At 39.9% G+C, this 17,831-nt stretch overlaps 1 protein-coding gene across 5 annotated transcripts in view; it reads left to right on the forward strand.

Annotated features, from left to right (window-relative positions):
* The first annotated feature begins 515 nt into the window (after nt 1–515).
* ZDHHC14 (zinc finger DHHC-type palmitoyltransferase 14) overlaps nt 516–17,831 on the forward strand; it is a 105,714-nt gene continuing 88,398 nt past the window's right edge. For 4 of the 5 annotated variants that reach the window (XM_035320147.1, XM_035320149.1, XM_035320148.1 and 1 more), the window contains exon 1: nt 519–830. In XM_035320147.1, coding sequence (XP_035176038.1) covers nt 580–830 — 251 coding nt within the window. In that variant the 5' untranslated portion in view covers nt 519–579. Of the gene's footprint in view, nt 831–17,831 lie in introns of all 5 variants that reach the window. The other variant, XR_004749083.1, reaches the window with a different exon arrangement.

The following is a 17,831-nucleotide window of genomic DNA, read 5'->3' on the forward strand; positions in this document are numbered from 1 at the left end:
GGCCGGCCGTGCCGCGGCAGTTGCTGAAGGAGCGGTGGCTCCGCGGGGCTCCCCGGGCAGCGGTCGCCGTGCGGCGGCCGAGGAGGATTGATCGCGAGGCGCGGATGGTGGAGCCGCTCCCGCACCGTGCCTCGGCCAGCCTGCGGACCGCGGGGACGTCTCCCTCTCAGGCAGCGTGTGGGGAGGAAGAAGAAGCCCTCCCGCTCGAAAATAAACTCGGAGGAAAAAAAAAAAAAAAAAAACTTTTTTTTTTTTGGACAGCCTAACTGCTCTATGTATCGTTTTATTTTTCTCTCGTTCTGCGATACGTCCTTTTAAGAAAGGATTGCCCTGCTCGGTGGTTTTGTAACGGGTGGAGGAAGGACGGATCCCTCTCAAACGCTGCTAACATGACAGCGGTGGTGGCTGAAGAGTTAACCGGGGTCTGCGCCGCGCACCTACTGCCAGCCTGGTAGCAGGCTTCTCCTTTTTAACCGGGGCTGCTGGAGAGGGTTACCTTGGTCAGAAGACGCTTTGCACGCTATATATATATTGTGTATACTTTTTGGTGGGGTTCTCCCCACGTTTTACTTTCTCTTGATGACTCCTGGAGGTGGCAGTGGGCCCATGAAAGACTGCGAATACAGTCAGATCAGCACGCACAGCTCTTCGTCTCCCATGGAGTCTCCCCATAAGAAAAAGAAAACAGCTCCCAAGAGAAAATGGGAGGTTTTTCCTGGAAGGAACAAGTTCTTCTGCAATGGGAGGATCATGATGGCTCGACAGACTGGAGTCTTCTACCTGACTCTTGTTCTCATCTTGGTCACCAGTGGACTCTTCTTTGCATTTGAGTAAGTGACGTTAAAATCTTCATGTCTTGGCTCTCTTCCTGTAGCTATTTACTTGCTGACTGAAAGCAACATAAACATACTTATCCAGATGTCATAGGGGGTGCTGGCTGAAATCAGCTACCGTCGGTTTATGTAACTGAGAATGTGTTCTGGTAAGGTGCTGAGGGGCATGCGGTCCTGTTTTCATTACTGTGCTCCGTGGAAAGCTCAGCTCTGAGGATGAAGGCGGTACTGCTTTTATACTGCAGATTTCCAGCTGTTGTTGCAAGAGGAGCATAAAACAACAGGTTTGGGACAGTCAGGAAATGAGGTAGCTGCTTATCCGTCAGTAACTCTGATTAGAATCAAAACCGGCAGGTGCAAAAATACTGACCTTTTGTCACAGAACCGAGTGCAAGGAAAGCAGTGTCTTTTGTTAGCTCATAAATCTTTCTTTTTTCCCATCTTTTCCTTCTTGAAGTCATTTAATAGCTTGTGGACAAGAATGCCAGGTTAGTTAAATTAAAGGCAGAGCTACACAATTTTGTATGTACCTAGCTTTTCACCACTAGGTAACAGCATTACTTTGTTTGTGATGGCAACTTGTTGTATGTGAGGTTGGTCTTAATGGAAGTGATGTTTGTCTTAGAGTTTTGGATTAATTTTTCAAGGAGGTTTCTTGCATCCTCTTAGGGCCTTTTTCTCTGTTGCTGTGGCTCTTCAGGAATCTTTTTCATCTCTATCAAGTCAAGACACAGTGCCAGCAAATCTAAAGTACTGATTTTTTGCAATTATATTGGAGCGGCTAAATTAAGTGTGCATGCCAGTAATTAGGTACTTGATACGTAAAATGCAGTTCACCTTTTATTTGGTTATTTAAAGCACTGAGTTACAATGGTGCTTAGACTGCTAAAATACTTGCTATAGGAACTACTGAATTCTTTTTAAAGATACCATCCTGCTTCACCTGTTTAAAAATATCCTAGCTTGATTTGTGGTTTGTGGCAGGAAAAAAAAGAAACGATACAGTTGAACAGCATAGATAACTGCTTGATGCCTTTAAAGAAAGATAGCGACATTAGCAAACTCTGACTTGTGCCAGTTAGATGTAGAAGACAATCGTAACATACTAGTAGCATTGAAGAAGGTAGAAATGCTCAGCAGGTGATCAGAGTTTAAATCTCTGTGACCGGAAAAGGTGTCTATGAATTCCTCAGGTGAATTGTCTTCAATGGGCTCCTGGTGATGTTAGAGGGGTGGTGATGTTAGAGGGGTTAGAGGGGTAAGTCTTCCGCAGACATTATGAAACTTCTTGAGCATCCTTTGATGAATTGCAATAGCACAGTGGATGATGGTGTCCATTTACTGCACGTGTACTTCCTTTCCTGTTTTTAAAGGGGTATTGAAGGTGTCTGCTGATAGTATTGCATCAGGACTGGCTGTTACTCTGTTCTGGTTGGTGTGATTAGGCCTAATTTTGGAAAGGTTTTCTGTGTGGGCTGAGATTCACGTCTGTGTGTGGTCTCATCACCTTCACTAGAGCCTCCAAAGGCAAGTGCTGGACTTCCCACAAACACCAGAATGTAAATGTAGGATCAAAAGTGTAGTGTTTTATTGTAAACGTGTAAATCTTATTTGCCAAACCACCATTTACAGCTTATTTATGTGTTTTAACACTTTGATCCTTCAGAGAGAAATATTCTCTGCAGGAGCGTGATTCAGAACTGCTAGAGCAGGATGAGCCGCTAGCTCTTCGTCACCTGATTTCATTACCACCGTGAGTTATGTGCTCTCTGAGACTCGAACGCTCCAACTGGTATTGTGTCTTTGAGCTTATCTGCAGTGTAACTGTATGCGATGAACCACGTTTGGAGTCAAGTTACAGCATTTTGATACAAAACTGGTGCTTTTTCTATCCCGAAGTCTTGAAGCAAGGAGAAATCTTTGGCTTTATATAACTGTATGAGCAAAAGCATGTGTATTGCTCTTGAGTCATTCTTGTATCACTTGCACTCTTCTTTTAAGGAAATTAAAATAGAGGGCAGCAATGATATTTAATTTTTACAATAATGATAAGGTAGGTTTGGTGTTTAAAAAGCACTTATGCTGGAATTATTGTGCATCCTCTGAAGGCAAAATCAAAAAACCAATACCAAATCCCTTCAACTCTGAGACTGGGAATGGTGTTCAGTGGGAATGTTTGCAGTGTTTGAACTACAAAAGCTTGATAAGGTTATAAAGAAAAGAGGAGACTCTCCTTGCTTAAAATGTGTTATTCTGAAGCAGTTTCTCATTGTATCACATCTTAATGGTCTGAAGTTGCCACTTATTGATCAGCTGAGAACATCTTTAGTTGTTAGAATGTCACTTCTGTTATTTAACTGGTTTGGTTAGGAAGCTGCTCCTCCGCCAGCCATTTATGTGATAGCAAAGTGCTTCAGTCCTTTTGTGTACACGTGGGCCCAAGTGATTTTTAAATGGGTGTATGCCTGTGTGTCTGAACTGTAAGGTGAAGCTCTCAGAGAAGAGGAAGTTATTGTGTATGTTCTTGCAATTGTTCTTCACTACAGCTGGAAGAAAGGACTTTGTGCACTTGGGTTTTGGAAACTGGAAAACAGGTACTGACATTCCAAGTCATTCCCCAGTTGCAGGCATTGAAGAGGGGGAGTAGGAAAGAGATAAACCTGACAGCTGATTCCTGAGAAAGAGTCGTGCTAACAAACGCTTGTCCTGTATCCTTTTGGCTTCATTTGTTCCTCTAACGTCATCTCTTCCTGTACCTCTTATTTTGCTCTGACACCCATTCATCCAGAGCTATTTCATGTGCTTTCAACTCATCTCCAGGGTAGAAATGCATTTTACTGAATCAACAAATTGTAGCTCTCCAAAAGCAAACACATCTTGACCTGCATAGCTTTTGACTTTGAATCATGCCTTTGTAATCTTCATGTTTCTTCATATTTATGCTTCTGTGTTTTTTCCTGCCTACGTTTTTTTTCCACTTCCTGTTTTCTGCTGCTTTTATTCCTTTCTCTCTGTTGGTGTTTTTCTCCCCGATATGCCAGGTACATCACTACTTCTTCCTTTTGACATTTCACTATTCTTTTTCATTTGCAAAGAGATTTAGCTTTAAAAACTAAACACCACCAACAAAAAAAACCCAACACCTTAAGCTTCCAAGCAGTTCCAGTCTAATTGCTGCATCTTTCTCTGCTTCTGAAGGAAGGAAATGCAAATAAGCAGTTTTGTTTCTGTAACCTGTCTATTAAATATAACATGATGTATTGAAAGTACTTTGGGGACCCAACAGAGATGTTGTGCTTGATGTACTCTTAAAAATTACGTCTATTTCAAAATGCTCAGGACTAAGCACCACAGTTCTCTTCAATCTGTCTTTAAAATTTGGGTATGTTACTTTATCTTGGAAATACAGTTCCTGACTCTAACCTTATGATGTTTCTTTCTTTTTCTTGCAAATTTGGCTTCATGATGGACTTTGCTTTTCCTTGCCCCATTATACAGAGACGCAGTTTTTTAAAAAAACTATTCAGTGCTCATATTTAAGTATCTGCATGACAAGCTTGGAAAACAAATTCCTTTCCCGAGAGCAAAGATAGCATCAGTAACTGAAGGGCAGATATTACTGCTGTGCCTAGTCCATTCAGCCACTGTGTTTGCATATATGTAAAGCCCTTTATTGGTGCAATAAATAAAGGGAAAATTAAGGCACTTCATACTTACTGCTTTCATTCAGTTAGGTGTGCATTCTCGAAAGGGAAGAGAACACTTAATGCTTAGGGTCCTTTGGGCTACTGTAGGTTACAGAAAAGCAGCAAGGAGGCTAAATGGCATATTTAACACAGGAAGATGTGTAAAACAGGCATCTTGTTAAATGGCAAGTCTCATATGGATGCAGAAGCTTCACTAGTTCGGAGCTGTGCTGGATGGGCTGTGAGCTCTGCTGCTGTGAGCTGCCCCTGGCTGCCAGCACAGCTCCTCCTTGGAGCAGGCACAGGAGGGACAGTGTCTGCACCGGAGCTGCTTTGGTTCAGGCTTCCGATGAAAGATGGATGTGTGTGAGGATGTCGACGGAACAGAACTGGCTTGGGCACTGTCAGGTTTTCTTCTGCCAGCTCTGTTGCAGGGTCAGTAACTCGGAGAAGGTTGGAACAGATGGCTGGATGCCGGCAGGGCTGAAGCAGTGCAGCTCTTTTCTCTGTAACTGTGAGTCACAGCACTATCACTTCTGATATAATTTGACGCTTGCACTGATTCAGCTGACTAGAGAGGTTTTTTCTGAGCTAGTTAAAACGTGATTTTGGTGGGCATTTGTGTAATTGCACTGTTTCCCACAGGTGGATGTTGGAAAATTACTTAAACTGAGATTGTGCATGCGCCTGTGTGTACCAATCATTGCTTCCTATCTGCTCTTATGGTTGCTGGCAACCTCTTCCATCCCTCCTACTTTGAAAACCAGTGTGACTGGAGGACATTCGTGAGTCACGCTTTCTGATGCGATGTAGGTGGTTCAATATTGAACTCCTATAGCACGCGCTACGGTAAAGTGGTGCAACTTGCTGCTCACTGCGACGAGCCTCTGTGTGTAAACACCGATGTTAGCAAGCGGAGTGTTTTCACCGTGGCATCAACAGGCATCTTCGTCTCTGGCTTCGTGCTCTTACAAGATGTGGGTTCTTAGTGCAAGGCTGTATTCCAAGGAGGTGGCACGTGCTCCATCTATTAGCCTCCATTATCTTTCTTCCTCTGCTTTTGAGTACATTAAGGATGTGGTCACTGTAGGATGTAAGTCAACTGCACGTTGCTTAGAAGGAAGTGCCACCAGTTCTGACTTCACCTGTTGAAGGCTACGACAAGCTCGCAGGACACTTCCTCCTGAAGATGTCAAGATGGCCTTTAAAGTGAAAATTACAACATAGAAACTAAAATGATTGTTCAATGGAGAACTGCATCCTTTCCTATGGAAGGCTGATTAGTACTGCTTAATGGCATAGGCAAAAGCAATGATGAATAGGTGTTTTTTTCCCTCATTTTTTGTGCAAAAAATGTCATTAAAATGAAAACAGCAATATTTCAATTTCTCAATTTGCCACGTTAGTGAAAAAGACATGGAATGCAATAAGGCTAATCTTTTGGGTTTACTTCTTGTACATAGTTTATATAGATCTACCAAATGATATGGCAAATTCATAATGCATTCTGACCAGCTGTTGTTTATTCTTTGCACTTAATTTACCCTGAAAATATTAACTGTCAGATTCAAATGTCTTTCAGGGGCAAAGTCTATTTAACACTGTTTTCCTTGACAGGTGATTTTCCTTTCCTTGCTTACAAAAAGCTTGCTTACTTCATATATTCTACGTTTTTTCAAGGTTCTGTGAGAATACGTCACTTGTAGTTTCTCTCTGGCCAAAAGGGAGCAGTTTTGTTTTAGCCTCTTTCAAAGTAGCACTTCACTGAGCAGGTAAGCTTGTTTAAGCTTTTAAACCTGCTTTGAATGAATTATATGATACAAAATTAAATACTTTTACCTGGAAATATACCAGTAGCATTTGATATTAGGCCGTGCGCTTCTGTGTTTCAAGGCTAGGTCTTTTTATCTGGAAATGGATAATTATTAAATTCTTCATTTTTTTTTTTTTCCCCAGAGTAAAATTCTATGAGGATAACAGAAGGATAACCTCTCCTATTTTTGGAAATCATGCATTCTCTAGTTCCTCTGAAACTGCGGAGGCATTTTTATGGTTTTGTAACACTTTAACTCCTTTTCCAAAAGACAGTGAAATGTTAAGCAGCTTTTAATTATTATTACTTTTTTGATGGCCTTATATTACTCCATAGAGAATCATCTTTTAAACATAATTTTTGATCTTTTAATTTACTCCTTTCTCACTTAGTGTTCTACTTATATTTCAGCTTCAGCTTCTCCACTTTTTTCCCCCTTTTCTTTGTGGGGGTGGAGGGACATGAAAATAGAGAATATAGCAGTGTGTGGGAAGTAATGTTGGCTCTTCAGACACCATGTCCTCTCAGGACCTCGAGGAACTTACTGTATGGCTTTTGATCGTTGATGCATGTGCATCTGTGGAGTGAAATGTGAAGGTCTGTGGTCTCCTTTGCTTGATGTCTCTTTCTCCAAAAGGAAGAGTGAAAATTACACAGCAGCGTGGTGGGGGACAGTGTGCTTCTGTTGTCGCTCAGCGTGGTTGCTGTAGGTAGGTGTAAATTCTCAGCTTTGATTCTTGGTATCCATTTCAGAGTGAGAAATAGGTCATTTCAAAAGTTTGGTTGGTCTTACCTTTACGTCTTCAGATGTCCATTGCTCTTGCATAATACTTCTGTATGTCTTCAGCCTCCAAACTGTGAGATAAGACTTGTAATTTTGTGGAAGTTGTTTGATTAAAAATCTATTTCAATTAATCACTCAGAAGTTTGTGGTTTATATCCATGTAAGCTGTATAGCATGTCTGTTTTGGTTTGGATTTTTTTGAGAAAGGACTGCTGCTCCTTTATGTTAACAAGTGGGTAGTGAGTGTCTTTTCTAGAGACTAGCATGCGGAGATTTACATTACTGGAAAAACTAATTTCTACTAGCATTCCCATGTGATATGATCTGGGACTCCTCTAAAGTCCACCCTTCGGTAATTTTCGTACTTTGTTTGAAGGAAATGTGTTGTTTATTTTTTTCATTTTTAAGTCATTTTCCCAGGGACCATATTACATTTTTAGCTTCATGTAAAATGCTTTTTACTCATTTTTAAATTTGGATTCATAGTGGAAAAAATACCTGTGTTGTTACATGATTTATTTTCTGTAATAGCTGTGTTGCATTACTGTTTTATAAATGGCATTTCATATGAAATATAAAGTATATAGATGATGAGCTGGCCTTTGGATGACTGAGAAGTTGTCATCCTTTAGAAAGAAAAGATAAATTATTAGTCTGTGTAGAACTCGAACAAAAGTACTCTTTTCACTCCTTTTTTTGGGCAGAAAAAAATATTTTGTTAAAAATGTCTAGACTCATAGATTCAATAGGAACTGATACGCTGAAATTTGAACTGGACATTTCAAAACAAATTCCTTTTTAACAGCTATCTTTTAGGTAGTTAAAACAACATCAAAAAAAGCCTTCTATACTATCTTTCTACTGGAAAGGAGGCTCTATCCTAGTGCAGATTTAAACTGCTACTCTGAACGTTCAAATGTGAACTAAGTAATGAGAAACTGAAGATGACTTCAGAAGAAGAGAAAGCTGTGAGAATATTTTTAACTTTCTAAGCTGCGTGGTTGTTTCAAAATAGCCTAGTCAAAAACAATCTTGAAATACTGGGACACTAATGATAATAGTATCAAAATGCTTAAACTGTTATATCAACAACGTTATCTAGGAAACTTTTGTTATCCTGACTGGTGATTCTTATAGTGAAGTCAAGCTGCAGTAGTAGATGATCACTAAAGTTCCAGACTCCCAACAAAGGTTTGTGCATGGGGAAAAATTCCCTGAAGTCAGCTGGAAATACCAAAGTTTATTAAACTCAGTATAATTATAGCATTTTTTTTTAGAACTTAATACAAAAACTGTAAAGCAGTTAAACTGTTTACAAACTGAAGAAACAGACCAAAATCAAGATAAGGCAATGTGTAATAGCCAAAAAATAAAATTGTCTTTCTTTTTCTCACATTGTGGAAATATCAAATGTTATTAACATTAAAAACTTACTTAGAGGACTTCTTAGGCCAAATTATCAGAAGGAAAGCCAAAGCATTTTGGAGTTTCAGTTTTGTTTTAGACACCCTCTTCCTTACTCAGTTGTACATCTTCATACTGGAAGAGGCTTTGATGCACCCAGAGCTCCTGTTTGTGCTGCTGGCATGAGGTGAGGGATGCTCTGTGCCTGAGAAGCCTGACCGTGGGATTTCAGCAGTGTGCCTCGCTGAGTATCTTGCCCAATTTCATTCCAGCACTTTAACTGCTTGGTTGACAGTGGGCTGCAGCGCTATATGATTATTTGGCTTTTGGTCTGTGATTGCTTCCTTTTCATTAGTGTCTGCAGGGTTTATTCACATTATTGTGGGATGGTGGCTAATGAGGTCTTACCTAATGAGCTTGGCTAATGAGATCACAGCTGTTTTTGTTTTGTTTTTCCACTCCTGCCCTCCCCTTAAGGTGGTAACTGCAGTGAATACTGGCAGAATGCATTTATCGTGGTGAATGTGCGGTAGCTCTGCTCTTTTAATGAAAATACTTGCAGGAGATTCAGTATAATATGGAGAATGAAATTGAAAAGTGAGACCCTGAACTCGGAAGTTAAGACATGCAAAATCTGCAGTTTGGGAATTTTGTGTTAGAGTTTAAAAGCAAGATAAGTGTTATATTGTTTGTACTGAGTGAATATATGAAATCAGTGTGTATTTTTATTAAGTGCTTGTTATACATATCAATACATCTTGGTTCCTAAGAACTTAAGAGTAAGGAACAGATATATTAGAATTTATTATTTTGGTATAATCACTCAGTATATTACTAGGAGTTATGGATGTAGGTTAAATGCCATTGGCAAGGATTTTTTTTCCCCCCATCGAAAAAGGAATAGAAATGAGACATTGTACAAAACTTTTGTTACTGATAGCAATACATTTTGTGTACTCTCCCCATTGAGATGTCTGGATGTCAGGGAACATTAGTCCTGCTTGTGTGCGTCCAGTACAGTTGTCAGATACCCCCCTGGTTATGAATGCCATGTTTGAGGGAAGAAGCAAGTGTAAGAGCAGCCCGTACTTAAATTTCACTGGTGTGCTTGTTTGCATTCATGGTGTGGCTTTTCATGACATAGCTATCTATACAGATGTTTCTTAGTAAATGCGGTCTTCTTGGTAAAAAGGGCTTTCTAGTGTTGTAATAGAATGTGGAAGAGTTCTATTTTTTTCCGCAGGTGGAGCTATGCAAAACAGTTAAAAGCAAGAAGAAGAGTAAAAGCTGGAGTAGTATTGATTTCTCTTGCATCAGTATTGTTGTTCTGCAGTAAAGTTTCTTTACATGTACATGGTTTATTCAGGGCTGTCACTCACAATGCTTCTATATGGTGACAAAATACAACTTTTAAGATACTTTTAGAATCGGACAACATCTGAACTCTCTCCAGAGCTGGGCAGGCATTGGATGGGGAAACAAAGTAAACTTGGATCATGGCTCTGAGTAGACTGGTACATAAAATGTGTTGTATGGTATGTTATAAAGATTGGAGTATGCTCTGTAGGAAGCATATTCACTTCTGGTTTGCCTCGCTGGATTACCTTGGGGAAGAGAAGACTCAGAGGGATGTTACTAAAGTGTGTGTAAGTACCTCACTGTGGGAGGGGAAGTTAAAATAACAAAAACAAAACAAAATGGAGCACCTGACTCTTCTCAGTGGTGACCAATGGGAAGACAAGACTATGAACACAAAATGAAGTATATTTAAACATGAGAAAAAGGGGTTTTGTTGTTGTTTGTTTGCCCAGAGAGCACAGGTTGCCTAGAGAGGCTATGGAGATGTTGAAACCTGTCCAGCTACAGACCTGAGCAGCCTCATCTAGCTGCTCCTGCTCTGAGCGGAGGGGTTGGAGTAAATGATAGCCCGAGGTCCTTCCTGCCTCAGCCATTCTGTATTATCTGTGGTAATTCTGACAACTTCTTCCTATAAGACAGCAAAAAGTATATGTAGGGAGGTAATTTTAATCTTGTTTCTGTTCCGAAGAACCCACTTATTACATGCATATTTCACGAGAACTTAGTTCAGCATCATCATTTTAGGATTTGAATTCTAGGCCTTAGTCCAATAGAATTTAGAACTTTAGAAGTGAAATATTTCTTTCTAACCCCTCTTTTCTTACTTTTGAATATAGCTTTCTCAGTTCAAAGCAGATTTTCCAAGAATTCGGGTACGTTTTTTTTCTCGCTTTCTTTGACTTAGCTACCATTCCCCATCAAGTTCTGTCTTCTGCTATCCCTCTGGCTTATGCTGAATTGTATTGGTGTTTTATCAAGTAAACAGCAGCAGTGATTTTAAATAAAATCAATTTCACTCTTGAAGAATGTCCCTGAATGCAATTGTTGAGTTCATCAGTTTGTCTGTATCTCACTTAAATTTTCTGAACTTTTCTTTCCTTCCATCTAACTTCCCTAGCCACTAGTCTGCTTTTAATAGCCCAATAGTGCCGCTGTTGCTGTGGAAGAGGTAGGGAGGGAGTAAAGGTCAAGGGGAAAGACTTATTTTTTTCCCCTTTGTGTGGAAGGGATGAATACACACTTCTTTTTCCCATGAGTTTTTGTGATTTATATTGCATTTGCCTATATCATTGTGCAGCTGTGTAAAATCATGGGGTCTTTCTCTTAGTGCTTGAGCTGGTTCAAGCAGTTGTTCACATTCTGCAGGTTCAGCTTCCTCCTCCAGCCTGCTGCTGGATGTTTCCAGCATCAGACTGAGCCTTCCACTTTAATGAGATGTTCAGCTTCTGGGCTCTCAGACACAAATGATGAAGTGGTTTGTCTGAAAAGCTGCGAAGGCTGGGTTTGTTATCTTTGGGGCAGGGTACCACCTGGGATATGTCAGATTAATCCAAACTCCTTTTAAACATTGATTTGCTTAAAAAAATACTTCTAGTAAGACAGGTGTCCAGTTCTGGATTACAAACTGTGTTACAAATAAAATTAAAGGAAGAGAAAGTATAAATGAATCGATGTATTTTATTTGGGTGAAGTACACTGAACCTCTACATCCTTTGACAGCACTGTTAAGTTTCCCTGGGGCTGGTGGAAGCCAAAGGCACATCTCCCTGTACCACATATTTAAAGCACTGTTTTCAGGGTGATCTTCGTACCTGTAGACCTCTCTGCCTTTTTTTTTTTTTTTTTTTTCCATATGGGGATGGGGCTGTATTCTTACTGTTCAGGAATTCAAGCAAAGTTTTGGAGCAATTCATAGGAACGTCCTCTCTATTTAGCAGATTCAGTGGCAGCGACACCAATCTAATGACCATAGGCTGCTGAAAAGGATGGAGCCACCTCTTATGCTTTTCCAGGCCTTAGATATTACTTCTCTTGCCTGGCTCTTCACCCCACCCAATGGTGAACCAGTTGAGGAAGTTCACTTCCTGCAGAAAGCCTATCCACCCCTTCTGCCCACACAGAGAACAAATGTCTGCTTATTTACATCCTTGAGCTGACTACCTGAAAACTCAGAATATTTTTCCTAGTGTAAAGACACGGAGAAGTGAGTGAGGAGATTGCCAGGTCATCCTAGCTATGGCTTGCAATTGTACCCCAACCCGAGGAACTTAGCTATGTAGTCTGTTTGTTGTTTGGTGTCTGTGTGAGTGCAAGCAGCACATCTTTAGGCTGCTGGTTGCCTAAGGAGAATCTACAGTTTTGACTACTTCACTGTATTCTGTTTCCAAAGGAAACAGGATAGTAGTTAAGAAAACTGAGTTGTAGCATCTTTTAAATAACACATTAAGTGCTTCTTAGTTGTTCATGTCTTGCTTTTTGTAATTTTGCTGTTGTTAAAACACTATACCCAATTCTGTAACACAACACAGAGGCAATAGCTGATGCAGTCCTTCCTGCATCCCTGCCCATGTAGTCTCAGTTCCCCACAGCCAGACTGTGGAGCCAACGTATTGCATGGCTTCAACAAGAAAGCCCATGGAAAAAAGCTGCATGAGCACTTCTTCACCTGCTTTTGTGTGAAAACAGCTGAGTTGGCTCAAAATATATTCGAAGCTGAACCGGGAAAAGAGTATTCTCATAATCCTTGCCATTTCTGCCACGCTTCAGATGAGACAGCAAATGACCTGGGGAAATTGCCTGTTTCTTCAGTTTCATTCAGCTGTGTAGCTGGGTGGTTTTTGTTTTCTTGGTTTGATTGGTATTGTTAATGTTGGAAGTTTAACCTTAGGAAGATGGAGGAAGAATTGTAAAGCAGTTAATGGAAAATTGAACGGTCTGCATGCAAGAGACAGTTGGAGTGGATGTCTCTATTCACAGTGCAATAAAAGAATTGGCCTTTAAAATGATTTTGTTAAATAAGACACCTAAAACTAATCAGAGCAGAAGGAATCGTCTATCGAGCGGGAGACAGGCAAAAAGCTGTGGACTGAAATCTGACAGAGATGAATCTAATTCAATATAAGACCTTGAGAGGATAATCGTTCTTCTCTTACAAGGCATGAAGCTTAGAAGGCTCTTTTCTTTAGCCTGGGCTAGGGAGGCTAAGAAGAGTTTCAACCACTGCTGTGAGTGTTCACCTTTAAAGTAAAAGATATTTTTGCTCTGATGGAAGGAACCTCAGACCATTTTAAGAAGAGGCTACCCCGTGCACTGGTTTTTAATGCAATTTGCTGGAAGCTGGAACCTCTCTTCCAATACTTAAGTACATCAAAATGTGTGTGTGTGCTGGGAGTGGATAGGCATTTCAGAGGAAAGTGTATAAAAATTGGGCGGGATAAAATATTTTGCTTTTTTTCCTCATCTCGCACTTGAGGAGTTTGGGAAACAGGCATTTGGCTGTGAACGAGATAAAACAAAACAGCCTGATATGAGGAAGGCAGCTGACATGCTTGGATCCCAATAAGTGAGACTGTAGTGCGCCAACATCCAGCTTGATTGGAAGATAAACATGCCCTTCCCAATACGCATACCTTTCTGTTATTGCAGCCTAGAAAACTTTAACCAACAGTTCAGGTTGCTAAATGATAGTCTGGAGGTGTGATATTACCTAATACTTGACTGTTCTTGGCAAAAGTATGTTTATTTTCTCTTCTGAAACATTCTTTTAAACAGTTGTTGGCACTAGATGTTGTTACAGCAACGAAATGTCGTCTGTGGAAGGAGAACGTGGGCTTGTAACTCCTCAGCTCTATACAAAGAGATTAATTGAGGCAACATCTGTTACAAAGGTAACTAACTCACTGTTGAAATAAGCTTTTAATTTCAGCTTTATTGCAAGGATTTTTTTTGACAGCAAAATAAAGGTCAAAGACTTAAGGAGCATGGAAACTTGCCATTGAAGTCAATCTTGCCAGATAAGAGCTATGCTGTGCTTCCAGAATGAGTGCCTTTCTCTTCTTGCCTCCATATTCTGACACTGACAGTTTCAGAAGATTTTTTGACGCCTGCAGGAGAGTTTGAAGGAAAAAAATAAGTAGTGAGGTGGAGCTGACACGTCTGCTGTAGTATTTGGTTTTGAAAATTAATTTCACTTCAGGGACAGTTGTATGTCCACGTTTGGTTAGTACCTATAAATAAGCTAGTAATAACTTTTGATACGCGTAGTGGATTTTTCAGTTATTGGTAATGCGTCCAGCACGTTGTGTGTTGAACTACACAGCTGGGTACTTAAGTTACATAGCATTTCATTACCCTGAAATGCTAATGTATATTCTGTCCTACCAACATACCTCTTGGTAGAGGCTAAAAATGAAAAATAAACATGGCGGTAATAGTCTTGTGAATAGAAAGGAAGGTGTTACCGTAAGATATAACTGAGGCATAAATCAACATCTAATATATTAATGTAGGTATGGGGCAACAAAATGCTTCTAAAAGAAAGCCTGAATATGACCTCCCCCGTAAATACTCGTTGCAGTGTGGGAAGTACCGCACGGTATTAAAATTCAGCAGTAAAGGAGTACAGGCTGGCAGTTCATCAGATTAAGTGAAAGATTTTCCCTTGCAGTTGAGGTACAGTCCCAAAGCATTCTTACTGATATTTTTTAATGAGCAAAATGCAAATACTTCCCAGTTGTAAAAGTTATGTGTTAAAGTAAGCTATGTAATGCATACTGTATACATAAGATACATTACATATAAATTAAATGATACAGTAACTATTCAAGGGAAAAAATGAGCCAAATAAAGGGCATAAGAAATGTGAATAGTAAATTTGTCCTGTTATCAGATCCCTGAGTTATGAAAAGGTGGACGTTCTGAAGGCATGAGGTTATGGAAGGGGAAAGAGAATTATTTCGAGGCAGAAATGCCAGATTGTATTTGGCCTCCAAATGTGTGCTTTCTATGTGCAGAAAGCAGTTTTCATGTGTAAGGCTTCTGTGCAGTCCAAGCCCTGTAAGATTGTTTTAGCACATGGAAATTGAGAGTGAGGCTGAAGTGTTTTCATTGTTACTAAGCTGAAACATGAGGAGTTGATTAAAATAGACGTAACCTTAACATTTAGAACTTGTATGATTGTTTTCCAGTACTGCTAACTGTCTGGATGGGGAGATAGATGTATTTGATGGGGATCCTGCCAAGAAGAGGTTAAATAGGTGCTCCTAATTCATGTTCGCTGTGGGTTATGTGTATTAGATATGAGATGCTGAAATGGCTCACGGAGATGCACCGGCAGTCCTAGTTTATCAGCACAGAATTGAGAGCTCTGGGAGTGACAGTGTGATGCATAGATCTTCATTATTTTTATCTTTTTGGAGTTTGGTTATTTATATACATGTATATATACATACATATATATATATATCAAGAGTAGGTCAGAAAAGGCAGCTGTTAATACCAGAAGTGCTGTAGAGTTTCAAAATTTTTTGTGGGTGTTTTTCAGCCCTGAAATACTTTTCTTACTGTTCCTCATTTATCTTGTGCTAATCTCTTCTGACAGTGAAGCTCTGTGGCTCTGGCCAAAGATGTCCTCGTGAGGGACAGACCTAGAAGGCAGGCTTGTAGGTTGCATTACAGATGAGACAGTGGATTATTCTGCATCTTTGTTATATGTAGGCAGGAGTCTGCAAAACTTTGTCTTTCACTGTTAATTCAGAATGCTTTTTCTGACCTTGTGCTCCCTCAGGCACAGCAGTGCGTGCGCCTTCTGTGCCCCTTGCCAGGTGGAATGCGACTGTGCTCCTTCTCAAGGTAGTATAAAAGCATAAATGCAAAATAAATATGTTTTGAGTAATTCGGCTGACTTCTCGCAGTTTGCACAGTGAAGAACAAACATGGTATAGTTATTTGTTTGGAACAACAGGCAAGTTTGATTTCAAGCTACCTGGCGTTTTCTGTTGGAAAATCCACTACTAGGTTAGCTAGAGGTTAGTAAAGTTATTAAAGGTGTGGCTGAAACCAAAGTGCAAAACCATGACACAGAGGATGAAAAAATCAGACTAAATGGTTGTCATTTTTATGAATGAAATAATGAATGTTAGTGTGTTTATTGGCAGATGACAGAGAGGTCTGTCTTGTATTTTATTCCGATGCACGTTTCTTTTGAAGGCACCTTGTTGCTGTCATATGTAATGGTTCTAAATTTATTTTCAGTTTGTAAGATGACTCCACCTTCTGATAGCACTGATGGCTGAAATGGAGTAAAGTTCATTTGCCAGCGTAGGAAACAGAGGAGGTCAGCTTGGTTCTCCAGTGACAGCACTGGCCTAGTCTGTGTTTTTCCTCAGCTGTGTTAATCAAAAGGTCCAACAACTAATTTATACTAAACAGCTGGCAAGATGGATTAGCAAAGCAACTTTTGCTTCGCTGTTTGTTGTTATTTATTATTACATTATTACGCTAGGGTTTGGTGTTTTGTTTTGTTTTTGCAATAGGATTGGCACCGGCTGCTTTCTTAGCTAGTTATCAAGGCTCCCTGCCATCTGGGGTTTATTTTTCTTGCACAAAGCCTGGGAAAAAACTATGAACCTTGCTCTGAAGGTCACAATGTCCAGACGTCTTTCTGACCAGTGGAAGTGAATGCATTTCAGAACTACTGACCTTTCGTGTACAATACTGTGCCGCTGCCTGCCCTCACTTAAAGCAAGGACCCTCAGGACACTGAGGAGGTTTCAGCAGCTGTGAAAAATGAAAGAGGAGCATACCCTACGGTAGCTGAATGCAGTCTTCTCTTGTGTTGGCAGGTTCCACTGGAATCTTTCTTTAAGCAAAAATATCCAGGAAAAAAAATTCCTCTATTTGAAAACAGAAGTTTAAAGGGACTGTCTTGTTCTTAGGGTGAAATATCAATGAAATTTAAGCACTGTTTGTGACTTAATTTGAAATGGGAGGTTAGCTTCTGGGAAAGCTTGAATCCAATCATCTGCATCTTTTTCTTTAGATCTCACGTTATGTTTGTGAACACAACTATGTCACCGCGTTAATAAAGGTGTACCTGTAGACTGGAATTTGACACAAGGTTGAATCTTTCCAAAGAAGAAAAGGACCGCTGAAAATGCAGCCATATATATATATAATATATATATATATAAAATATATATATAATTTTTTTTGGCTGGAGAAGAACATCGTGCATCCTTTCCTGAGAAGTGTCTGAAATGCAGTGTTCTAGAAATGTGGTTTTGTAACACAATTCATGCTACAAATTGAAGGCCAACTTCAAGGTCTTGTTTATTGCAGCCAAAAATATCTCTTGGAATGCACTGTATTTTAAGATGTTATCTTCCCAATTTTTTTGTTTCTTCAGGCTTTTTCACATGCTCAAGCTTTAAATTGTTCTTCAGAAACTCTGTTTTCAGTTTGTACTCTGCTAGCTGGGCCAACCTAGTCAAATGAAACTCCTCAAAATAGTAAATTTCTCCTTGCAGCATTGCTTGGTTAGATTCAGGATAGCAGTTCAACAAATTATCTGTGTTCTGCTTTGTCCAAAATAACAAAAAAGTAGTCTAAAGAGAAATCTGAGACAAGTGGACATCTCTTTCAGTGTTGCTGAACTATAACTGATATGGCACTAAGAACCCAAGCAGAGACCAGGTTATGTCGAGTTACTCTTTTCAGACTGGAGTGCAGTTCTCTTAAACTACCAAACTGAAATCTTAACATATTTTAAACAATTCACAGGCAATGCTTACAACGTATATAAAAAATGTTAAATGCTGTTAGTGTCAGCGCACATTGTTACTGTGGATTAGAACTGGCATTAACTTAATTACATGAACACGTGCTTTTTTCTGTTGCTTTTTACAGGAGACTTGTCTTATTCCTTATAGTCCTTGTGCTTGAGGTGATGTACA

This window comes from Oxyura jamaicensis, chromosome 3 (assembly GCF_011077185.1).
Source record: "Oxyura jamaicensis isolate SHBP4307 breed ruddy duck chromosome 3, BPBGC_Ojam_1.0, whole genome shotgun sequence".
NCBI classification, from domain to species: domain Eukaryota; kingdom Metazoa; phylum Chordata; class Aves; order Anseriformes; family Anatidae; genus Oxyura; species Oxyura jamaicensis.